Source organism: Rhinichthys klamathensis, unplaced genomic scaffold, assembly GCF_029890125.1.
Source record: "Rhinichthys klamathensis goyatoka isolate OS25496 unplaced genomic scaffold, OSU_Roscu_1.1 h1tg000123l_1, whole genome shotgun sequence".
Taxonomy (NCBI): domain Eukaryota; kingdom Metazoa; phylum Chordata; class Actinopteri; order Cypriniformes; family Leuciscidae; genus Rhinichthys; species Rhinichthys klamathensis.
The window spans coordinates 7,250,358-7,276,592 of record NW_026606660.1 but is presented as its reverse complement, the minus strand read 5'-3'; the positions used below and the strand labels follow the sequence as shown (position 1 = coordinate 7,276,592).

General features: G+C 41.9%; 2 protein-coding genes across 4 annotated transcripts in view; both read left to right on the top strand.

The window, feature by feature from the left end:
• The window catches only part of grm1b (glutamate receptor, metabotropic 1b), a 36,659-nt gene extending 20,362 nt beyond the window's left edge, over positions 1-16,297 (top strand). For 2 of the 3 annotated variants that reach the window (XM_056256028.1, XM_056256027.1), the window contains exons 8-9: positions 7,404-8,334; positions 15,360-16,297. In XM_056256028.1, coding sequence (XP_056112003.1) covers positions 7,404-8,334; positions 15,360-16,185 — 1,757 coding nt within the window. In that variant the 3' untranslated portion in view covers positions 16,186-16,297. The remainder of the gene's footprint in view (positions 1-7,403; positions 8,335-15,359) is intronic. The other variant, XM_056256029.1, reaches the window with a different exon arrangement.
• A 2,443-nt stretch (positions 16,298-18,740) lies between these two features.
• Positions 18,741-23,108, top strand: rab32b (RAB32b, member RAS oncogene family). Its single transcript, XM_056255831.1, is given in 4 exon segments — positions 18,741-18,871; positions 18,873-18,965; positions 19,334-19,607; positions 22,968-23,108. Coding segments are annotated over 4 exon segments (639 nt in total).
• The last annotated feature ends 3,127 nt before the right edge of the window (positions 23,109-26,235 follow it).

The following is a 26,235-nucleotide window of genomic DNA, read 5'->3' as shown; positions in this document are numbered from 1 at the left end:
GGGATGAGGCGGGGCGTTTTCCGGCGCGGCCTTCTCGGGGCAGGACTGATCTGAAGGAAGAGGAAGGCCGCGTCGAAAAAGTCCTGACGGGCTGAACGTCAGGACTCTGAGGGTGGTCCCCATCGGGAAAAACTTGAGTTCACCGCACAAGAACACGGTGCCCTGTCTTTCTCGATGCCCTCAGGGGTCTGTTCTACTAACCCTGCCTATACAGGGCGTAGAGAGACTCGGCGAGCGATTTCCCGAGGGACGCTCGCCCCCTCCGAGGAGGGTTGTGGAGTGCTCAGACCAGCTGTTTCCTGCCAGTGTGTTACAGGGCGCTGTGTCTGTCACTCGGGATGTTCATCCAGAGGCCAGCCTCGAGAGTCGTCGCGTTATGCTAATGACAGATGCCTCTCTCACGGGTTGGGGGGCGATCATGAGTGGTCGCCCGGCTCAGGGTCTGTGGGAGGACTATCACCGTCTATGGCACATAAATTGTCGGCAGTTGGCAGTGTTTCAGGCCCTGAAACATTTCCTCCCAGACCTAAGAGGCCACCATGTTCTTGTCCGGACAGACAACACATCGGTGGTCTCTTATATCAACCATCAGGGGGGTCTGCGTTCTCGCCCGCTTTACAAGCTGGCACGTCAGATCCTTCTATGGTCCCAGGGGAAAATTCTCTCTCTCAGAGCTATTTATCTCCCGGGGTATTTGAATCAGGGGGCAGACGTCCTGTCGAGGCAGGGGCCGAGGCCCGGGGAATGGAGTCTTCACCCCGAGGTGGTGGAGCTCCTATGGGGACATTTCGGTCGTGCCGAGGTAGACCTATTTGCGTCCGGAGAGACATCACACTGTCCACTGTGGTTCTCTCTCAGCCAGCCAGCCCCACTGGGGTTGGATGCGATGGTACATCCGTGGCCGAGGTCATGCCTGTACGCTTTTCCCCCGATCGCTCTGCTCCCAGGAGTTCTGGAGAGGGTTCGCCGGGACGGGCTCAGTCTCCTGCTAATAGCCCCGTTCTGGCCGGCCCAAGTATGGTTTGCGGACCTAGTGGGTCGTCCTTCACCCCCGTCCAGAGCTATGGAGGCTGTGGGCTTGGCCTCTGAGGGGGCCCAGCTCATAGATTCTGGTCTCTCGGCTGAGGTCGTTGAGACCATCCTCCAATCCAGAGCTCCCTCCATGAGGAAGTTATATGCCGCGAGGTGGAAACTTTTCACCTCTTGGTGTGGAGAGTGCCAGCAGGACCCAGTTAACTGCCCGGTTGGTACAGTGCTGGATTTCCTGCAGGACCGTCTTTCCACAGGGTTATCCCACTCCACACTGAAGGTGTATGTGGCGGCCTTAGCTGCTTACCACGCCCCTTCGAGTGGAGGTTCCCTCGGGAAACACCCACTTATATCTCGCTTCCTTCGTGGCACCTTGAGGCTGAGGCCTGCAGTTCGCATGAGGGTACCAGCTTGGGATCTGGCCATCGTCTTAGAAGTTCTCTCCCTTGCTCCTTTCGAACCCATCGAGGAAGTTTCGGAAAAGTTTCCTACTCTTAAGACTATCCTTCTTCTTGCTATCTCATCTCTAAAAAGAATTGGACATATTCAAGCACTTTCGGTGGCTCCCTCGTGCCTGGAATTTGCTCCTGGTATGGTTAAGGCCTTTCTCTGTCCGAGACCAGGCTATGTTCCTAAGGTGCCAACTACTTTTGTTAGACCTATAGTTCTGCAGGCTTTCTGTCCTCCGCCTTTTCTGACGTCAGACCAGAAGAAACTTAATTTCCTGTGCCCTGTTAGGGCTTTAGATGCTTATGTCCACAGAGCTGCCCTGTGGAGGAGATCGGAACAACTGTTTGTCTGTTTTGGGTCACCTAAGAAAGGGTGTCCTGCATCTAAGCAAAGGATGAGCAAGTGGGTGGTCGAGGCCATCTCGCTTGCTTACGGTTCGGCCCATCAGCCTTCACCTTTGGCTGTAAGGGCTCATTCCACCAGGAGTATGGCTGCCTCTACAGCTCTTCTTTCAGGAGCTTCCCTTCAGGACGTTTGTGATGCGGCAGGCTGGTTCTCACCGCACACTTTCATCAGATTTTATTCCCTTGACCTTAGCTCCACTCCAGGGCTCAGGTTCTCTCATCGGTTTGTGTCTCCTGATGACACACGACGGGGATTTGGTCGTATGGGGATGTGGGTATTGCGTTCCCACTGCGATTACACGCAGCGGTAGTCCCTGAAGGGGAACGTCCCGGGTTACGTATGTAACCCTAGTTCCCCGAAGCGACGGACGCTGCGTGTCCTGCCATACTCTCGGCATCCCCTTGGGTCGCTTGCTTCAGTAACTTTTAAGCTGGCGTATTGTGTGCTCAGGGGATATTTATAGCTTCCTGGTCGATGACGTCACTCGCCGTACGCTCATTCTCTCCATTGACTGATTTCATTCATGCTTCAGACGCGTCACGCTGAGGGCGTTCCCACTGCGATTACATGCAACGTCCGTCCCTTCGGGGAACTAGGGTTACATACGTAACCCGGGACGATTTCACTCTGTCAGATGTTTCTCCTAAAATTCCTCAGAAGTAAAAATAGATACTAATAGTGACTATAGGGGACCAAGTAGAAGTATAAATCTACTGTATAAAAGGAATCTGCATAGTATAGCTGAGAAAATTAAACTAAGGGTGTATTCACACCTGCCTTGTTTGGATCGATTGAATCGAACTCTAGTTCGTTTCCCCCCTTGGTGCGGACCTTTTGGGCAGGTGTGAATACAGCAATCGAACTCGGGTGCGGACCAAACAACCGAACCGAGACCCAGCTGAAGAGGTGGTCTCGGTACGGTTCCAAACGAACTCTGGTACGGTTCGTTTACGGTGTGAACATGAACCGACCCAATTGCGAGAAAGCACTGCGCCTCTGAGTTAACAGGCTTCCGTAGTCGGAGTTGCGTTATGGGAAAGTGATCTGTTGTAGCCTACTACATTCCATTCCGGCGCGCTGTCTGCCGCGCCACACGATACTGTTGCGCGTCTTTCTGCGCGTCGTGTGTGCATCATTGGAATGGAATGAATGAATGAGTGTGTGCATCAGGACATTCACATACAGAGCGTTCTCTTTAGTCTAATGGCGCATAGATGCAAAAAAAGCTTTTGCTTCTCTCACGAAATATCTCCATGCTGAGCCTTTTTTCCTGATTTCCCTACTTGAGAATCCTTGTCCAATGAATGGACGACCTTAGCACACGTGTGGTTTTGTTTACAAATTTTGGTTCACTTGCAAAAAGAGCAGTGTGAAAGCGAACCGTACAAAAAAAAAAAAAAAAAAAATTTGGTCCGGACCAAAGCAAGTGAACTATCGGACTTTCCTGGTGTGAATACACCCTTAATTTGAGAAATGTTTGAGGTCGTATTTAAGACTCAGATTACAAGCTTAAGTATCTGTTTCTGTTTCTGTTGAGACCTCTTTTCAAGCTGTAGAAGAGACATGAGATTACTGAGGTCTTTAGCAATAAATAAATAAATAAAAATCTGAGAGTCAAGAGACTTCAGCAAAAGTCTACAAAAAGTTCTCCATTTAGTCTCGTAGTTGTCTTAGAAACAATGGAGATACTGAAGGAAAATTATCTGACATAATCAACCACTCTTCATTTGAATGTTTTTTTGTAAAACTAAATATTCAAATATATAAGCTAGTCTGCATCTTAAAACAATCCATTGTCTGTCAGTATTTATTCTATCAGGCTTGTTGAGGAGAGGTGTAATATTATTTTTCTAAGCAATCAGACTTACTGTGGTGACTTTTGCATTGACAAGCAAAGAAAATGTCTTCAGAAAATGTCTTCAGAAAATGTCAAAATCCAGTACTTAAAGATTTACCTATGGTGCTTTTGCCCAGAGTTTTGATAATTCACTTTAATCGGTTTTGAGTTTTGAAGTAAAAAAAAAATGTGTCTGAATCAAAGCATCAAACACCCATGCAGAGGACTATTCTCCAAGTCTAGCATTATTACTGATTTGGCTCTTTAAGAGACCTTCACTGTCCTATTTTCAAAAGGTTTCCCATGACACCTGAAGGCCATTTATCATTTTTACAGATTGCTTGGGCCGTACAACTTATCGCCTGTGACAGCCCTACTTCACTGCCTACTTCTCTGGCCTATTTTCATACACTATGATGGTCAATGTCAATGCAGCAGCTTAGAGTGTCCTAGCAATGTATTTTTTATTAGCTCTATAGTTCCATATATGTTTCTGCCGTAATGCACAGATTCACCATAGCTCAAGAAAAACCCATGCGGCAATGGTCAGGAATGCTGAAAAATATGAATTTTATTTATCTTTTAGGAAGTTATTCATATCCTGCTAGATGCAAATGGTTGTGTCGTTGAGTTTTAATCTTTCGTAAAAGGGTCTGGCTTTCATGAATTCTGGTGTTGGTAATGAGGAAGCATTCATTTCCTCTCTCCTGCTGCAGTCTCTCAAGTCTCCTTTGGCTTGGTTCTTTCTTATGGCCGGTCCCTTAGTGGAGATGCTGTTTATTTTTAGGTGAGCTGGAAACCTACTTTAGCACTTGGTGCATAAGCGAGCTGGCCACACTCAGATGGCCAGTCTTACAAAGACACGCAGCAATGCGAAGTGAACGCTTTAGCCATTTTTATTTCATATTCAACAATGTACGCTTTGATCTCACTCCCCTGTTGGCCTCTTAAAGTGTTTTCATATTGGTGGAGGCATAAATTCATAATGCATCACATCTTATGAATAATTTGAGTCCACAGTAAAATGGGAAAAAGCTCTGCAGGTGTGTTGGCCTTTGGTAAAAGAAAACAGACCCAATTTTTTTGAGAGGTTGCCAGGGCATTGCTATGTGGTTAACCCTTTGATGCGCAAGCTATGGATACCCCCTCTAATGCACACCATGGGTCTAAAAAGACCCATATTCATTTCCTGTGTTAATTCATGCATGGCTCTGCATTTTTTTGTTTCACCTTTTGAAATCACTTAATTTGAGCATTTTATATTCCATGATCTATAAATTTCATGACTTATGAATATTCAAAATATCTTGTTTTCAATTATCACAAATTCATATTTTAATATTTCCTAGGTTTTGTGTAAATACATCAAGTTTACACACATGGGTCTAAAATGACCCATCTATGCAAGCGTGATAAAACAAAATAATAAAGAGAACTTTTTGTTAAAATAACCATTGTCACAGTTGTTTAGATCAACACATTTACTGTAGCACTTGAAATATATTTATTGGCCACTTTGTCACGCATAACACACAAATATAACCGATAACACTGAAATTGAACTGTAGGGTAGTGCAACTGTAGGGGGATCTCCCCACCACCAATGATCTCCCAATGTGCAGCATTCACCCGGATGATGCGACAGCAGCCATAGTGCACCAGAACGCCACCACACAACGGCTTACGTGACCGATAGCATTGATTTATGACCACAAATAAAAATGAATGGAGGTACTGCCCAGGTAAGGTTTCTGCCCAACAGCGCCAATATATACTTGTATATATAACTTTCTATTGCAACTTTTATTTTGTTGACCTAGCTAACATTAGATAAAATAAAATATGTTGACCGCAAGCTAGCTAATAGTATTGGACATGTTTCTCTTTTGCACTAGTAATGGATTTCAAGGTCAAGGCTAAGGTTAGCCTAAACGTTCAAATTTTAGGCTATATCTAGATGTCTTTCACAAAATATCAAATATTTTCTGAGACAAAAAATGGATTAAATAAAACTTACATGCATAAAATATACAAAAGCAGCCGTGTTGAATTGTGAAATGTGTGGAAGGTGAATAGTTTTCTGCAGTAAATGGGTCATTTTTGACCCATGTGTGTAAAATTGATGTAGAAATACAAAAACCATGTTTGTTTATAAAGTAAGAAAGTAAAAAAATAAAAATAATGATTTGTGGAAATCAAAAAGAAGATGTTTAATGAATACCTGGATTAATAAATGATAAAATACATTTCTTTCAAATATTCAGCAAAGAAACATGAATACGGGTCTTTTTAGACCCATGTTGCGCATTAGAAGGGTAGTGAAACAAAAACAATTTTTATTCGAAAAGTAAGAAAGGAAAAATTTAAATAAGGATTTGTAATGATCTAAAACAAGTTAATTGAGGAATACCTGGAATACTGAATGATGAAATTAATTTCTTGCAAAGATATAGAAAATGAAAACTCAGTCGTGTCTATTTAGACCCATGTTGTGCATCAAAGGGTTAAAAGGTGTTCAGAAACATTTAAGTGTATTGTATTGTTATGCAGTTGCTAGGATGTTCATAATTGTTACTTTTGAGGTCTTTTGAGGTTGTGGTGCATTGCTATGCAGTTGCTAGGGTGTTCAAAATAGTTTCTAGGGCATTGCTAGGTGGTTGCTTACTGGTCCAAATCAACAGAACACATTCCAAAATTTTGTGGGCATTTGCCAGGATGTTGCTATGTGGTTTTGTTTTTTGTGCATTGCTATGAGGTTGCTAGTGGATTGCTAGGTAGTTACTTACTGTCCCAGGTTCTGAGTGGGGTTTAGTGCATTTCTGAGTAGTTGCCTAGGGCATTGCTAGGTGGTTACTTACTGGTTCAAATCAACCAAACTCAATTCAAAATGTTTGTGGCTGGTTGCCAAAACATTGCTTTGTGGTTGCTAATGTGCTCTGAGTATTTTTTTTGTGTTGCAATGCAGTTTGGTGTTCAAAGTGGTTTCCTAGGATTTTCTGATCTGTATTTTTGGCAAGGCTCCCCCTTCAGTGTAAGTCTGTTGGATTCTTTAGGTCACTTTATTGTACACCAGACAAAATCGAAAGTTTGATGCTTATAAAATGAATTGCACATCGCTTATAGCACAGTATAGTGTTGTAGTCAAGACTAAGTCAATACCAAGACCTGAGTGTGTTGAGACCAAGATCAAGACCAAGACTTGAGGGGTTGAGACCAAGACAAGACCTGACCAGACCAGCAGCACTCTGCAATTTCATCTGAAAGATACACATTTACTTCCTGAGAAATGTCTTATATTTAATAAATAAAGTTAGAATAGTGTAACAATAACAGTGTATACTATACAGTTATAATAATAATAATACACTATGTAGAGCATGTAAAATAAATCCGACAATGCACAGGAAATTTAGTGATGCCACTGCAGTTGTGGTCTTGACTGTTTTTGAAATAAAATCCAGAGTCCTATTGGTCTGAGACCGAGACGAGACCTAGTACAATTACAAATGCGGTTGATACCTAGACAAGACCGAGACCTTCAAAAAGTGGTCTCGAGTACTACAACAGTACAGCAATAATAATAATAGTGATGCTTGCCGTAACAAACACTTTTAATACTAATTTCATGCATTGTGTTCATATAGTCTCACATTGATATAATAATTTTGTCTTTTCTCTTCAGTCTGTGAGCCACTTCCCCTGCGCTACCTGGAGTGGAGTCACCCTGAATCCATTGCTGCTGTCGTCTTTTCATGTCTGGGCATCCTAGTGACCAGTTTTGTCACCTTCATCTTCATACTGTACAGAGACACGCCAGTCGTCAAGTCCTCCAGCCGTGAACTTTGCTACATCATCCTGGCTGGCATCTTCCTGGGTTACATTTGCCCTTTCACTCTCATCGCCCGTCCCACCCTAGCCTCGTGTTACCTGCAGCGCCTCCTCGTTGGCCTCTCTGCCTCCATGTGCTACTCGGCTCTCGTCACCAAGACCAACCGCATTGCTCGCATTCTGGCCGGCAGCAAGAAGAAGATATGCACGCGTAAACCGCGCTTCATGAGTGCCTGGGCACAAGTGGTGATCGCATTCATCCTCATCAGTGTGCAACTGACTTTGGAGGTCACGTTGATCATCTTGGAGCCTCCAGAGCCGATTAAGTCCTACCCCAGTATTCGAGAAGTGTTTCTAATATGCAATACCAGTAATGTGGGCATGGTGGCGCCACTGGGCTATAATGGCTTGCTCATTCTCAGCTGCACCTATTATGCGTTTAAAACTCGCAATGTCCCTGCCAACTTCAACGAGGCCAAGTACATTGCCTTCACCATGTACACCACCTGTATTATCTGGTTGGCCTTTGTGCCGATTTACTTCGGCTCCAACTACAAGATCATCACTACGTCCTTCTCTGTGAGTCTCAGCGTGACGGTAGCTCTCGGATGCATGTTCACGCCAAAAATGTACATAATACTCGCTAAGCCCGAGAGGAACGTACGCAGCGCGTTCACCACCTCCGATGTGGTGCGTATGCATGTGGGCGATGGAAAAATTGCTTGCAGGAGCAACAGCCTACTAAACATGTTCAAACGTAAGAAGAACTCATCTGGAAATGCCAAGTAAGTAGCTCAGCGGCATTAGCACAGTCTTTCTCCGTCCTGTTGCGCTAGAGCCCATGGATCCAGTCCTGTAATTCTCTCCAGACCTCAGGATCATGCCATTTCCAGGAGCTTACTCAATTAACGGCTCTCTCAGACATCTTGTGATTTTCAGGTCAACTACAATTAAAACCTGCACACCCAGGGGCGTCTAAGCAGCAGGGCTGAGAGAGACTGTGTGACTATAGTAGCTTTAGATGTATGTAATGGCAAGTGCAAGAGTTATTATTCTTCTACAACCAACTATTGAGTTGCTGGGCAGTTTCATGGTGTATATCAGATAATGGAAGGAATGTGTCAGCCGGAAAAAGATTTAGCTATAATTTTTATTCCACAGTAAATATATTGGTGGTATCTACACATGAAAGCAGTGAAACAAAAAAGTAAAGCAAAAATACAGAGAAGGACTTGTCACAAACAAGTCAAGATATGTATGACCTCTGCACCTAGTTCTTTACGGTTGCAACTTGTTGCATTTAATATAGATCATATTATGTATATGCTGTTTTGCAACAGCTGTGGTAAAATTTAGAGTTGCAACTAATTGTTTTATAATATTAGTTTTACTGTTACTGTTAAAATACTGTTTTACAAGTATTTTTTCAATTCAAATGTCCCATAATGCGAAGCTGTTTGTGCACTGATGCCAGACTAATTATTTGTTATGAATAATCTGGTGTTTGGTTTGAGTCCATCAAGTTCCAAATAAAATGGGAAAATAATCAAATAAGCTGAAGTTCCTTTTATTTGTAATGTATTTTGTGATATAAAGTGGGGACCAAAAGTCTGAGTGTAGAAATGCTGCTATTTGCTATTTCTTAATGTAATATTTTATATATATATATATATACACACACACACAACAGTTTGTTCTGGTTCTCGAATCTGATTGGCTAAGAGCCTTCTCCAGCCATGCGATATTCTACCAGTATCCCCAAAGAAGCTATTTCACCTTTTGTAACACACTGCTTGCAGCATTACTCACATTGAGTGTCATGGCGGATGAGCAAACCCACTATAATTTACAAATACTACTGTTGTTGTGTGATGGAATGTAGGTTTAAGAGTTTTTTAGGAGAGAATGAAGTTATTTAGATCTCAAATATGTGACTAACATAGCACCTATTTGACAATTTGTTTAGATGTTTGCTCCAGGCCATCAGCGGCCGTTCAGCGTGTGAAAGTTAGGCAGCAAAGATTGTCTTTATGAGTGAGTCAGTAGCAAGTTTGCAAGACGTTATTTTTACTTTAAACAACACCTTATAAAACGCAACCAACAAATTAATTGACTAGCGCGGTCATGTGAAATCCCCTTAACTAAAAGGAAAAAGACAAAGATATTCATTCATATTCATCAGTGGGCATTCACACTGATTTTGTGATTATAATGAATATAAGATTGACCTGAAGAATATCAGATAGATGCATGTAATTCACTTGCTTAGTCGATCTCTCTCTCTCTCTCTCTCTCTCTCTCTCTCTCTCTCTCTCTCTCTCTCTCTCTCTCTCTCTCTCTCTCTCTCTCTCTCTCTCTCTCTCTCTCTCTACATAATTCAATAAGCTTTAATGAAGCAACTCAGCGTTCCTGCGTTGCTAGTTCTAAAGTTACGTTTTAGACTTAGTAACGGAGGCTTGGGCTCAACTGTTAAACTGTCAACTTGAGATTTGAATCTGTGGTTGGAAGGAAGTAGTTCTGCACAAAAAAAAGGGTTTCTAAAGACAATGTTGTTGTTTCTTATTTATTTACACATTTGAGCCATCGAACTGTTCAATGGGTGCAATGCCGGTTCTCATTCAAACAGCTCAGCAGGATTTATTCTGATTCAGGATTTATTCGGTGGAGTGGAGTGGAGTGGACTGCCCCTCCCCCCCTCCGTGCCGGTTCTCATACAAACAGCTCAGCAGGATTTATAGTGATGAGACCTGCATGGCTAGAGCTCTGAGCTATTTGCTTGAGGGAGCTGAGCAAGGCCATGTCAGAGGGAGGACATGTGACAAGCTTATGGAGGAAGTACAGTCCACGGCCAACTACATACTATGTGCAACATGTTGCGCATTAGTGTCTTTGGGTCATGCGATGGCCAGAGGTGGTTCATCGCCATCTGACGCGTTTCAGGCATGGTTTGAGAACTCCCAGAAACAGGAGGAATCTCTGAAGGGTTCACTGCCTAGAAGTTCAGCAGACCAGTGCAGTCGTCTGCACAACCGAAGTTTAGGTCGTCTTCCCGACCGTCACCAGCCAAGAGGCCAGCCACAGTGCTTGGGAGGCTGAACGGGCGCACACACAGCCTAAACAGCAGGCGTGGTCCGGGAAGAAGGGTCCGCCCCCGGCAAAAGGGAGATATTTCTCTGCAGGAAAGAAGAGGCAGTCAGATCCCTAGATTTTAGATGAGGGAAGAACGTCGGCCCAGATGTAGCCGCATTCTTCTCTCTGTGCAAAAAAAGACCCTGCAAGTTTGTTATCAATAAAGAAACTTTGTCTTCAGCATACAATGCCTCATGTGTTGGTATGTCAAAACAATCTGCCGACAGTTGAGAAAAAAGCAGTGATATGCAATATCCATCAATGTTCACAAAAAGAGGTGGGGGTTCCCCGGTGAACGTGATTTCACCAAGTACCACATGTTCCTGGATCAACATCTTTGTTGATCCTGGATCAACTTTCCAATCAACCAATCAGATTTGAGGGACAAGTTTACCGTTTATGTCAAGTTTAGGCTTAGAACCAGGGTGAAGTACTTAAACATCAGTGTTATTCACCTATCACTACCCTTTTCGTTACCCATTACGATTTTAGGGAAACGTTATGGGTAGGGGTAGGTTTAGGGGTAGGGAATGGGTAAGGACTACATTTTGGGACAGGAATGTTGATCCAGGATCAACAAAATATGTTGATCCAGGACCATGTCTTACTTGGCAAAATCACGGTGACCGGGGTTCCCCAGGTGATGCCAGGGATCCTCGCTGTCTGTCTCGAGCAGTGGCGCGCATGCGCACTATAACACCGTGGGTTCTTCGCACGATTCAGTGGGGTTATCGGCTGCAGTACCTTACGCGCCTCCCCTGTTTCAGCGGAGTAATTATGACTTCAGTGTCGTAAGAGGCTTCCCCAGTCTTGAGGGAGGGAAATCGTGTTCTCCTCAGCAAAAGGGCAATTCAGGTGGTTCCATAAGGGAAAATGGGGGAAGGGTTTTAAAGCTGTTACTTCCTCTTCCCAAAGAAAAGTGAGGGCTTGCGCCCTATCCTAGATTTACAGCAGCTGAACAAGCATCTCAGATGTTACAAGTTCAAAATGCTTACAGTACGTCACCTGCTCTGCTCTCTGTGTCCCCGGGAATGGTATACATTGGTGGATTTGACCGATGCATATTTCCATATCAAAATCCACCCAGGGCACAGAAAATTCCTGAGGTCCTTCTTCAAGGGGAATGCATATGGATTCCAGGTCCTGCCATTCGGGCTGTCCCTAGCACCCTGCATATTTATGAAATGTGCAGAAGCGGCATTGGCTCTGCATCAGGGCATGAGTGTGTTCGCGTAGTTAGATGAGCTGCTCCTGGCTACAGACAGCAGGGAACAAGCAGTGTTGCAAACACAAGCACTTGTCTCCCATTTATGAGCTCTGGGATTCTTAACAGTTCAGCATATTTCGTATCTCGGTTTAGGAACAGATTCAGGACAGAACATAGCTATTTTTGAGGATTTTTGCAGTCTTTCTCAGCTGGGCAGGCGAGTGCATTTTCGTAAAGTGTTGAGACTGCTGGGGCTCATGGCCTGAATGATAGCGGTCATTCGGCTGGGTCTCCTCTTTATGCCTGCATTCCTGAGCACTGGGCTGAATGCCATGCGACATTTAAACGGACAAGTCATGACAACGCTATCGTGCGTTTGAGCTCTGATCCCCTGGGAACCCAGGATCTGTTGTGAAAGGGAATTTCCCTGGGCAGGGTTACGTCCCGTATAGTAGTGACGACAGATGTGTAACTACATGGATGGGGAGCTCTATAAATGGGGAGTGGTCAGCGACAGTGCTGAAACAGCCCACGCTAGACAACATGCATCAGCAGGGTCTGTCACTGATTTTAGTGGCCCCTTGCTGTCCAGCGAAGACATGGTGCGCTAGTATCGTAACGTTGCTGTCAGGGACACAATGGTGTCTTCCCCTATGCAGTGACCTGCTATCTTAGACAGTGGGGGCAGATTCTATACCCTCAGCCAGAACTGTGGTCTCTATGAGCCTACACGCCTGAGAGGGAGAATCTGAAGGCAGCGGGGCTCCCAATCAATGTCGTGGCCACAATACAGAGCACAAGGCCGCTGTCGACAAGGGGGCTATATGTGCATATTTGAAGAGTGGTGCGGGCGAAGATCTTTATTGCCTTATTAATGCCTGATTGCAGGAATATTGAGAATTAATGGTGGAAGGTCGCTCCCATTTCCACGCTGAATTTTTACTTGGTGGCCATTTTGGTCTCTCATGAGGGCATTAATGGTGCTGCGGCAAGCGTGCACCACTGCACCTGCTTGCCATTCAGTTTCCTGTGTGTGGTGTCTATGGCCCGTTACAAAATCTGATTGTAGTTCTGGAGGCGATTTGTGAACCTTTATTTGAGCCATTAGAATCCTTGGATCTAAGGATGCTGTCTTATAAAACAGCTGCTGGCACTGGCGTCAGCGAAGCACGTTGGTGATCTCCATGCACTGTAAGATGGGTCAAGAGTGGTGTTGCATCTCGTTCGAGCTGCCCACCCTGTCAAACCTCTCTATTGACTCGGAGGAAGGAGACTCCATGCCTTGTGTCCTGTGCGAATTTTACGCAGGTACATCAAGCAGATGCAGGCGGTGCTTTCTTCTGGCCAACTTTTTTTATTTTTTGCCAACCTGGTTCATGGGAAACCACTATCTAAACACCGCCTTTCACATTGGATCATGGAGGCGATTTCTATTGCATACAAGAGTAAAGTGTTGGCTCTGCCGGCAAGAGGCATGACGACGTCATGGGCGCTATTTAGAGGGGGACATTTGAGTGGAGGCCAGTTGGGCTTCGCTGCACACGTTTGTTCAGTTTTACTGACTAGATGTCACTGTGGCGACGGTGGCTCAGTCCGTGCTTACCGCGGGAACTTTAAGCCAGGGGCTATCGCTCCCATGAAAACATGGGGATAATATGTGGCGGTGCTGGTCCCTTTAGGTTTAATTCAGCGGACTAGTAGTTATATGCATAACTCAACGTTTTGAGCGAATCAACCGGGTGAACCAATGATTCATAACGAGCCATTGACTTAATTCCTGAATGAATCAGCCATTTAAACGAATGACTCAATGACTTACTTATTTAGACATTTACCGCCACCTACCGGCAGTATTAGTTTCTCTTTTATAGTTTCATTAAAATGTTTTTTCAAATATTGGGGATAGTTTGCCCAAAAAGGAAAATTGTTTTTTTTAGCCTCTACTCACCCTCATGTTGTTTCAAATCTGTATGACTTTCTTTCTTTTGTGGAACATAAAAGAAGGTATTTTGAAGAATGTTGGCAACCAAACTGTTTTGGTCTTATATAAATACCAATTCAGATGCAGCTTCTGAAAAAAATCATGGCCGTTGTAGCCTAAAAGTGTATGTGTAATAAATTCTGTTAAATCAAATAAAATATTTCTTTCTAAAGCAAATTTTTGTAATGTCTATTTGTTGCTTTTCTCATTTAACACAATTAATAATGATTTTAAACCATCTTTTGTGCGTAATTTCTCAGCCAAATTTGTTGTTTTGAATTTGCGATTAATTAGCATAATCTTTGAGTGAAAAGTTTAATTGAATTTTCCACATATTTCTGTATCTTTAAGTATTTAGTTTTACTTTTACTATAAAGGGATAGTTCACCCAAAAATGAAATTATCCCATGATTTACTCACCCTCAAGTTATATCCTAAAAAATATCCTTGCTCTTCCAAGCTTTATAATGGAAGTGCATTTTGAAGTGCATCCATCCATCATAAAAAACATCCACACGACTCCAGGGGGTTAATAAAGTCCTTCTGAAGTGAAGCGATGCGTTTTTGTAAGAAAATATCCATATTTAAATCTTTAGAAACTATAATAACTAGCTCCGGGCAGACAGCCTATGCAAACCGACTTATGCCAAAAGAGTAATCTCTGACATGACGCACTGACGAATGCGTAAGCACAAAGGATAGTCTATAACGAGAATTTTTAAAGAGAAAAATCGGAAGATTTCGATATAAGAGAAGAGGAGCTTGAGTTTGTTGCCCAGCCCTGTTTGTTTGAACTCCAAGAGCTTATGGCTTATGCTACATACTACGTCATACATCGCATCAGAAGTTACTCTTTTGGCGCAAGTCGACTTGTGTAGGCCATCTGCCTGAAGCTAGATATTTTAGTTTATAAAGTTTTAAATATGGATTTTTTTTTTTACAAAAACCCATCCCTTCGCTTCAGAAGGCCTTTATTAACCCCCTGGAGTCGTATGGATTACTTTTGTGATGGATGGATCGACTTTTTTGGACTTCTAAATCAGGAATAATTTTCACCTTTGGGTGAACTATCCCTTTAATGACATCGGGACTGGATTTGAACAAAACCTGAAGATCATAAGAAGACCATGTTCCAATGAGCATTTAATAGAAAAACGTCTGACTGTCACAAAGAGTCACATGATCCAGGTTTATGTGGAAAAATACCACATTTAAGTTAGTTTTAGACTTTTGGTCCCCACTGTAAATCATTATGCAATATAAAATTGTTCATTCTGTGATAAAAGATTTTGGTCATAAAAGATTTCCACCCACCTCTATTGACCTGTAAACATATATTTTTAAGGATACTCTAGATGTATGAATAATAATAATAATATTCAGCATAATTTTTTGCTTGTTCAAACTTTTTTTTACACGAACGAGAAATGTTGTTCTTGTGTTCACCTTTCTCGGTTCCTGTGAAATAACAGTCGTCTTTATTTTGTTCATAGTTCTAATGGAAAGTCTGTGTCATGGTCTGAACCAGGTTCAAGACATCCTCCGAAAGGGGAACACATGTGGCACAGACTGTCTGTACATGTGAAGAGGCAGGAAGCCGGATCCAATCAGACGGCTGTCATCAAACCCCTAACTAATACCTACAATAACCCAGGCATGGAGTTTTCCGATTTAAGCACCAAGACTCTATACAATGTAGCCGAGGAGGACGAGGGCGACCCGATAAGATACAATCCCTCGGGCAGCCCTCCTCTGATGGCTCTCAGGCTGTCGCCTGTCAGCAAGCCTATGAAGGAGGTGGGCGCCCATCTGACTTTTTACACTTCTGAGCAATACGTGCCACAAAAAAGCAGTGTTCTCCCCCAACATGTTATTGCAGACCACTTTCAGCAAGAGATGCTCAAGTTCGTGCCCGATCTGGATGAGATCATAAGCCTGCCTGAGCCAGGTGACAGGGTGATGCTGCCGCTTCAACCCCAAATATTGCATCCACATCCAATTTTGCCCATGCAACTGGGTGCTTACCCAGACGAGCCTGTCTCCCCTTTGGAGGAGGATGAAAATGAGCAGTTTGGACTTCTTCATGGCTACATGTATGACAATGCACAGATCCACGATGAGGAGGAGTTGGTACAGATCAAAATGTCAATGGAGGACTCTCTGGCTCTGATGCCACCTTCTCCGTTTCGTGATTCTCTCGGCTCGGGCAGCCCCGTTCCCAACTCCCCGGTGTCTGAGTCCATCTTATGCACGCCGCCGAGTGTGACGTACGCGTCCGTCATTCTCAGAGACTTTAAGCAAAGCTCCTCGACCCTCTGAAACACATTTATTTTAAGAGATCATGTCAGCTGTTGTGAAATAATAGCTACTAGTTTGTACAGTGGTGTGACTTAAGTCGCTTGCACTGGAGAGCTTTAATATTATATGTGTTTGATAGAGCATCTGTATGGATGTATGTTGACCAGGGTCCAAAATTAACAAGTGCCAAATGCAAGTCAAATTTTGCCAGTACGTCTTTTAAAGTTGCATATAGGCATGGAGGCATGGAGCGTGTGCACAATGTATTTATTTTCAATGAGCCAGTGTTTGTTATTTTAGTATCTTTGGTTTTTAACTATTATAGTTTTTTGTATTATTATTTTGAACTAGTTTTTATTTTCTATTTTTATTTTGTAATGTTTTTGTCATTTTCATTATTTTTATGTCTAGTTTTTATTGCTTTCCATGTCAGTTTTAGTTACTTTAGTACTTCAGGTTGAACTACATGAAAATTAGAAATGTTGCCTTTGCGACCAGCTGAAATAAAAAAGTTTACGTTTTTTAAATATTTTATTTTATTTCAGTTAATGTTTATTTTATTTCAAGTAACAAAAATGTTACTTGAAATAAACATTTTTTTTATTATTATTTTACAATAACCAACAATATAACAAAATGGCCATTACATTTTCTCAATTTACCCACAATTGGCAGGTGTGGCCAAAAAAGTTTTTCATTTATTTTTCATTAAATGTTTAATTTTCCATTTTAAAGTTTTGGTAATTTTGTTGTGTTTTGAGATGCATATTAGTTGTTCAAGTTAAACTAAATTAAAATGAAAATACTGAAATAAAATGTGTTTTTTTTTCTAAAAAAAAAAGTAATGAAATTATTTTTTTTATGATTTTATAGCAGGCAAATTTTCAAAATTCACCCACAATTGGCAGGTGTGGCCAAAAAAAAAAGAAGAAGTTAATTTTGGACCCTAATGTTAATGCTGGATTGAGTAAAAGCAGAAACCCAAACATGCAGGATCCCTTTGATTTCTGTCACTATCACTTGCTTTAGAATGGCAGCAGTAGTTGACATGAAAACAACACCAGTCATTGTAATGCTGTATATTCTGCGCCGTTTAAGCTTTTAATTATAGATCAAAATATCTAAAGGACCAGCAGAAAATAACCATTGTAGCAGAAACTGAAGATTTAGAAATTTAAAAAATGTGCAGCGACTCTTATGAGTGACAATTTAATGTTTAATGTGTTTAATGTGTTTTATACAATCAGTCTACATGACTTTTATAAACTGTATTTTAAAACTGAGACTATATTAAATGGACATGATTATCAAACAGTTTTAGGTCTAGTTAGGGCATCATATCAGTGTATGTATGCTGTAAACTAAGTGTAGATAACCAATGCCTAAAAGTACAATGTAGCAATTAACGGATAGTGTTTAAGTGCCAATGTCAATACTAACTGTATTTTTCCATGCTGTATTATTTTTATGTAATTTTTTTATAGTTTGTGTGTTTGAAGTACAATAGAAAGTGTATATATTAATTTTCTTCCATTTATGTGTGATTTTTTAAAAGTTATGAAGTAATGTAAATATTTATAGCTTTGGATTTAAATGGTCATAACTTAAAGCCAGAGTTTGTATTATTACATAGACCTTTTCAATAGACAACATTGATCTTTCAGTTTCAATGCCTGTATTTAGTAACTTCTCTTTATTGTTGGTTGAATGTTTTCATATCTGTTCCGAATACTTATATGCTTCATACAGATAGTGTGTTAATGAAGATTCAAGGACCCCTAATGCTCAACAGGGCCACCGACGGCAGTTTCACCAGAATGTATCATGAGTCCTCATATGTTTGCAGCATACCTGTAGACAGTTATATCCTCTTATTGTTATGACCATTTAAGTTCTGTATGACCTGATGGTTACTAAATTAGTATTATTAATAATAGAATTTTAACTTTTTAAGCAATTATAGAAAGTTTTTGTAACTTATAGATATTAATGATTATGCTGTAAGCTTTTTTTTTCTTTTGCAATGCAATGTGTTTGTTTCTGATCTTGTCAGATTGCATACTATAGTCTTGAGTTTATCTTTAAACATTTGTGCTATTATATTTTTGAAAATAATCATCTGTGTCCTATTGCATACCATATAGATGTAGATAAACTACATGTTTCTACAGATTAAATATACAGTATAGTTCTGTATTAGTCAGAATTGCTTATCTTATAATAGTGAGCATGTTTTATTGGGTTTATGTTAAATATTGTACATTGTTAATAAGCTCTCAGGGTTGTTGCTGCAGGTGTTTAGTTAATAATTTCCCAAAATGTGACTAGTTATTGCTTTCATATGACAATGTTAAAGAACTGTCTACAACACCCGTATGTCTCACTGTCACTTTATGCATGTTTTTTGCATTTGAAATGCCAAAAATGGCCTTTTATACCTTTTATGTGACTTATTTGTTTTATGTAACTTCTTTTTGTTTTATCGTTTTGATGCTGGAAACTGTCTGTGTTAGGTAGTTGGAAAACAAGACAGGGATTTCAACGGCAGAATAAACCTGAACGATCATTTGTTGCAGATGAGATTTGTTAGAACTATCCAAGGAAAATGTCAGAAAGACTCAGAATTAAGATTCACTGAACATTTCTTAAAAATTTTAGTGATTGGAGACCATAAAGTTGGGAAAACCAGCTTTGTTAAACGATATGTGAGTTGAAAACGACTATGTGGATTTTCCAATGAAGGTGATCGATTGGGATAGTCACACACGTGTGAGATTACAGCTTTGGGATATAGCAGGTAAGTCGTATTACCTTGTTTAAAGGAAATTATTTTAATAGAATTATGTAGATTACATTTGTTATTTTGATTTGCCATAATAGATCATGAATGCATAAAACTAATAATTTTAATGTGCATCATGAGAAAAAATGGAGAATAAGACAGAAATTAAACACTTATAAAAAAATCATGGAACAGTTTCACTTTCATATTCATATTTCATTTGCATATTCATTCATTTTATATTCATATTTATTGAGTACAAAGCACCAGGCAAGAATTACATGATATCCGAAATGCATGTAAGCTGATCAGTGTCTGTGTTTCCATGAAACTGGAGAATTGGGACCATAATTTGCTTTAAAAATGTTTTTATTTGCTGCTATTTAGGTCGCGCGTGAGGGGACTGAACCGAGTGTACTTCAAGGGATCCAGTGGTGCATTTGTTATGTATGATGTGATAAACGGGTCAACATTGGATCGAGCTCTGAACTGGAAACATGAACTTGATTGCCAAGTAATGTTGAAAAATGGCTGTCCAATCCCTGCTGTTCTACTGGCCAATACATGTGATGAGACTAAATTGTGCCAGAGGAATGCCTCTCTTTTGGAGAACATCTGCCAGGAGAAGGGTTTTATTGGATGGTTTCAGACATCAGCAAAGGTGACTGGATTTGTATCATGCTAGTTTCCATATTTAGACTATACATTTAGGGTTGGAAGCTGGGGTTCCCTTTTGGGGCAGCATCATGGAGTTGACGCTATGGGGAACACGTGTACCAAGCACGGCAATTTTACTGGCTGATGGCAGTCTTTGACATCATGAGCAGGGTTTTCTAAGTAGGACTCAAGCTCCCCGGTGGCACCCTCGGGTTGGAGCCTAGGTGATCATAAGTTTTTGGGCACACTATATTATGCACTGCTTTCATTTTCTCCCTAGAGGAGTAGGTTTCCCCTTGAAGGAAGAGCAAGTTGAACAGAACTGCGGTAATTCACATCTCCCTATCTTTCGTTTATCTAACTCCCCATTATTATTGGGTTCTTAAGTAGAGGTTTCACTCTTCTTTGGATAGGTGCTCTACTTAAACTAATTTCTGGCTATAGCAGTTATGAGCTGTTTCAATGTTCAATGACATTGGGGTTTTAAGTAGGGCCTGAGCTCCCCTGCGGCTCCTTTTGGGTTAAAGCCTGGGTAGGAGTTACTGGGCACATTGCATTATGCCCTTCCTTTTTGGCAAAGTACAGAAGTAGGCTTCCCTCTCGGAGGAGCAGCAGCTCTAAGCAGCCTTATAATGCCCTGCTCTCATTCTCCAACGCTATCTCACGACCAATGCGTCCGAATTTGACGAGTGATTAAAAGATGGCTAATTCGTACAAATTCGTACGACCTCATTCGTACGAATTTGTACGATTTGTCTAAACCCATGTGATGGGTAGGTTTAGGGGCGGGGTCAGGGGTAGGTCATTCGTACGAATTCATACGAATTGGGCAACTCGTCAAATATGTACGTTTTAGCAAAAATCTTACTAATTCGTACGAGTGAGGTCGTACGAATTGTTACGAATTAGCCATCTTTTAATCACTCGTCAAATTCGGACGAATTGGTCGTGAGATCGGGTTGCATTCTCCCTCCTTTGTTGAACAGGAATAAGGAAGGGAAGGGCAGCAATAGTGAAGGTTGTGGCCTGGAAGGCTAATGACTAAGTTTTTAGCATTTGGCAGGCTCCCTTACCTAATCTGCTCTTAAGATACAGGGTGGACAGAACTACAATGGGCCACTCACAAGATTCCCCCTGTTTTGTTTACCTGTTTCCAATTAATATTGGGACTTGAAGTAGGAATATCGTTACCCTTTTGAAAGTGTGCTCTACTATGGTCCACAATGCTAATACGTAGAGAAAGTTTACCTGTGATGCATCCCTGCTTGTTAGCTGTCACCTATAGTCTAGTGTCAAAAGAAAGAAAGAAAAAAACGAGGCGCTAGCTGTAGTGGATCTTAGGTTGAGTACTTTTACTCAAGGCAGGGTTCGAGCTGCCAATTGTGCCCTGTCACATTGTCTTAAAGTAGGGCTCAAGCTCCCCTGCAACTTTCTTGGGGTTTAAAGTCTGGGTAATGAGAATTACTGGGCATACTGCATTATGTATTGCTTTCATTTCCCTCCTTCTCTAAGTAGGACTAAGGATTAGGCTCTCTCTTGTAGAGGCAGAAGTAGTAAATAGCCTGAAGGACAAATTACTAAGGGTTTGAGCACTTAAGCAAAAACATGAACTCCTCTCAAGATACCCGTGGGGTACAGCAGGAAGGATGGAATTGTGATAGGTATTCACGAAATTCCCCAGTTTTGTTTATTCCCTCCCCAACTAAGGTTGGGTTTTGAAGTAGGACATTATGCTCCCCTATGGCTGGATATTGTGCAAAGTCTCTAGTTGGTCCATGCTGGCCTCCCTTCTTGTTAGGGCCGCACTCTGATCAGATGCGTATGGAGTCTCCTAGTGGTTCCTGGATAGGTTATTTGCTCAAATAGGGTTAAGCACTCTTCCCTATGGCTTTAGGGTGAATAAGTAGAGCTTAAGCTCCCCTGCTGTTTCCCTAGAGGTTGAGTTGCAATGGCAAGAGTTTGGGCATTTATTTTATGCCACTCTCTCCTCTGATGAAAGTGGAGGTTATATTCTCCCCCTTTGAAGTAGTGATACATTGAAGGTTGTAGTTGATTTACTCCCTTTGATAAGCTACTCCCTAAGAGCTTTGTCTAATACTGACATAGCTAGCACTTTATTAGAGCTTTTGGCATCATAGACTGCTGTAAACCAATAAAATTGGAGTGTTTAGTACACGTGCTCAGACACCGGTGATGCTGAGGGCATCCCCATAGTGTCAACTCCATGACGCAGCATCTCTTTCCCTTTCTCGGGGAATTCAGGGTTGCAGTCATAACCTGAGATGTTTTTCAACCTTCACGGAACAAGGGTTTTCTCATACTACATAATTCACATAATTACAACAATTTGTATTTATTTATTGGAATGTCATAAAACTTAATTTGTCACTACTTGTCCACCTAGATTTAATTAAATTAAAATAAAAGTTTTGTGTTTTGTCTGTTGTGTACCGAGCCCCCCTAGTCCCACTTTGTCAAAAAAATTAATTATAACTATCTCATGGCCTCAAGATAGTAACTCGTGGCCTCAAGATAGTATCTCGTGGCCTCAAGATAGTAACTCGTGGCCTCAAGATAGTATCCCGTGGCCTCAAGATACTTTCTCGTGGCCACGAGAGATACTCGTAGAGATACTATCTTGAGGCCACGAGATACTATCTTGAGGCCACGAGTTACTTTCTTGAGGCTACGAGATACTATCTTGAGGCCACGAGATACTATCTTGAGGCCACGAGATACTATCTTGAGGCCACGAGTTACTATCTTGAGGCCACGCGTTACTATCTTGAGGCCATTAGATACTATCTTGAGGCCACGAGATACTATCTTGAGGCCACGAGTTACTATCTTGAGGCCACGAGTTACTATCTTGAGGCCACGAGATACTATCTTGAGGCCACTAGATACTATCTTGAGGCCACGAGTTACTATCTTGAGGCCACTAGATACTATCTTGAGGCCACGAGATACTATCTTGAGGCCACTAGATACTATCTTGAGGCCACGAGATACTATCTTGAGGCCACTAGATACTATCTTGAGGCCACGAGATACTATCTTGAGGCCACTAGTTACTATCTTGAGGCCACTAGTTACTATCTTGAGGCCACTAGATACTATCTTGAGGCCACTAGATACTATCTTGAGGCCACTAGATACTATCTTGAGGCCACTAGATACTATCTTGAGGCCACTAGATACTATCTTGAGGCCACTAGATACTATCTTGAGGCCAAGAGATCTTGAGGCCATGAGATACTATCTTGAGGCCACGAGTTACTATCTTGAGGCCACGAGATAGTTATAATTATTATTTTTTTGACAAAGTGGGTCTAGGGGGGCTTCGTAGTTGTGTTTGTTTTAGTAGAATATCAATGTGGATGAAGCTGCTAAATTCCTGGTGAAGCACATTCTCAAGACCAATGAGGAGTCAGTGAAAGAAGAAGAGCACACCATGCAGATAAACCTGAAACAGCAGACAAAGACGAATTCTGCCTGCTGCTGATTTTATAGTCCAACTCTAGTATATTATTCTTTCTGTACAGTATATAATTTCGAAATTATTAAATATTTTTTATGTATTTTATTTTCAATGATTAATACTCGTCTGAAAAATTTCAGTGGCCATGAACGAGTACCATGGTGAGTATCTAATAAATACCCCTGTGGCGATGCGTCTCAACTTCACTGCTAGTCCGCTACATGCTTACTGGTTATTAAATACATTAGCAGGTAAGGAAACTAACTGAGATCCGCTGTACACACTTCAGCCTAAAATATTTCATCAAGTGAACAGAAATACTGTAAAGATGCCAGATTCATTATGTTTCTCTCTTCAGAAAGGACTGTGCACAGGGACATGGCCTATATTTTGTCATGTATAACTGTTAATTTGTTTCTTTGGAAAATAGCAATAGGAGAGAATGGGTTTGAAAATAAAAAATCTAAATAAGTTGATGAAAAATAAAAGTATCTTCAGTGTAAAATTCATCAGGGCTTTAGAGGCTATCTGTTGTTCCATCAAGCGTAAATGCCTCAGAATGAAGTCAGATCGCATGCTAATAAATCTATCTGTGATCTTAAAGCTCTTTTTACATTATTTGACAAATAAATCAGAATTTCCATTTCAGTGCATCATTTTCAGACATTTCTGCAAACTTAATTGAGAAGTTAGAAAGCAGACTCTAATATAGGCCAATGCCCTGCCCTATTTATCCAGTTTATTAAATAATCAAATATATAAAATATAGAAGTAAAATATCCCTCATACAATGATTATTTATCCAGGTCAAGGGAGCGATTAAACACAAAAAGGGAGCTTCCATACACAACGGCCGATGTCACAGAAATAGGAAACAGTTCCAAGCATGACCCATTTTTGCTGTGCATTTTTGAGGGAATGTTAAGAACTCTGGCGTTCTGATACTCCCCCTAGAGATCTGTACTATATTGAGCAAACAATACTGTGTTCAAGCCTCCATACCAGCCTGAACTGACTGTAGGCATCAGCTGCCAGCAGATTCTGTATTCTGTGGATGGAAGAGCGGGTTTAAATGCGTTTATGTGCTCGTACACAAACATCCATCAAGTACAGGTTTCATGGTGCGCAGTGCATTGTGTTCCCCCAGAGGCACGATAAATGTTCCCATCTAGCCCCCAAGCGCTTCCCATCTGTTAGCGCTGCCAGACAGGTTGTACAGGTGTAGCGCTTTTACATTTACTGGCAGATTTCCATGTGAGTATTGTGAGCAAACGAGAAGGCACTGTTGCATCATTGTGTTTTGATAAAGATGAGTTGTGACTCTTTGAAAAATTCAGTAGAACGTGGATTATTTATTAATTGACTCATTACTGTGCTGGTCTCATTCTGGTCTCACTCTCATTACTGTGCTGGTCTCATTCTGGTCTCAATCTCATTACTGTGCTGGTCTCATTCTGGTCTCAATCATTACTGTGCTGGTCTCATTCTGGTCTCACTCTCATTACTGTGCTGGTCTCATTCTGGTCTCACTCTCATTACTGTGCTGGTCTCATTCTGGTCTTTCTTATTACTGTGCTGGTCTCATTCTGGTCTCACTCTCATTACTGTGCTGGTCTCATTCTGGTCTCAATCTCATTACTGTGCTGGTCTCGTTCTGGTCTCACTCATTGCTGGTCTCATTCTGGTCTCAATCATTACTGTGCTGGTCTCATTCTGGTCTCACTCTCATTACTGTGCTGGTCTCGTTTTGGTCTCTCTCATTACTGTGCTGGTCTCATTCTGGTCTCACTCATTACTGTGCTGGTCTCGTTCTGGTCTTACTCATTACTGTGCTGGTCTCATTCTGGTCTCTCTCATTACTGTGCTGGTCTCATTATGGTCTCACTCATTACTGTGCTGGTCTCATTATGGTCTCACTCATTACTGTGCTGGTCTCGTTCTGGTCTCTCTCATTACTGTGCTGGTCTCATTCTGGTCTCTCTCATTACTGTGCTGGTCTCATTCTGGTCTCTCTCATTACTGTGCTGGTCTCATTCTGGTCTTTCTCATTACTGTGCTGGTCTCATTCTGGTCTTTCTCATTACTGTGCTGGTCTCATTCTGGTCTCTCTCATTACTGTGCTGGTCTCATTCTGGTCTCTCTCATTACTGTGCTGGTCTCACTCATTACTGTGCTGGTCTCGTTCTGGTCTCTCTCATTACTGTGCTGGTCTCATTCTGGTCTCTCTCATTACTGTGCTGGTCTCATTCTGGTCTCTCTCATTACTGTGCTGGTCTCGTTCTGGTCTCTCTCATTACTGTGCTGGTCTCATTCTGGTCTCTCTCATTACTGTGCTGGTCTCATTCTGGTCTCTCTCATTACTGTGCTAGTCTCGTTCTGGTCTCTCTCATTACTGTGCTGGTCTCATTCTGGTCTCTCTCATTACTGTGCTGGTCTCATTCTGGTCTCTCTCATTACTGTGCTAGTCTCGTTCTGGTCTCTCTCATTACTGTGCTGGTCTCATTCTGGTCTCTCTCATTACTGTGCTGGTCTCATTCTGGTCTCTCTCATTACTGTGCTAGTCTCGTTCTGGTCTCTCTCATTACTGTGCTGGTCTCGTTCTGGTCTCTCTCATTACTGTGCTGGTCTCATTATGGTCTCACTCATTACTGTGCTGGTCTCATTATGGTCTCACTCATTACTGTGCTGGTCTCATTCTGGTCTCTCTCATTACTGTGCTGGTCTCATTATGGTCTCACTCATTACTGTGCTGGTCTCGTTCTGGTCTCTCTCATTACTGTGCTGGTCTCATTCTGGTCTCTCTCATTACTGTGCTGGTCTCGTTCTGGTCTCTCTCATTACTGTGCTGGTCTCGTTCTGGTCTCACTCATTACTGTGCTGGTCTCGTTCTGGTCTCTCTCATTACTGTGCTGGTCTCGTTCTGGTCTCTCTCATTACTGTGCTGGTCTCGTTCTGGTCTCACTCATTACTGTGCTGGTCTCGTTCTGGTCTCTCTCATTACTGTGCTGGTCTCGTTCTGGTCTCTCTCATTACTGTGCTGGTCTCGTTCTGGTCTCACTCATTACTGTGCTGGTCTCGTTCTGGTCTCACTCATTACTGTGCTGGTCTCGTTCTGGTCTCACTCATTACTGTGCTGGTCTCGTTCTGGTCT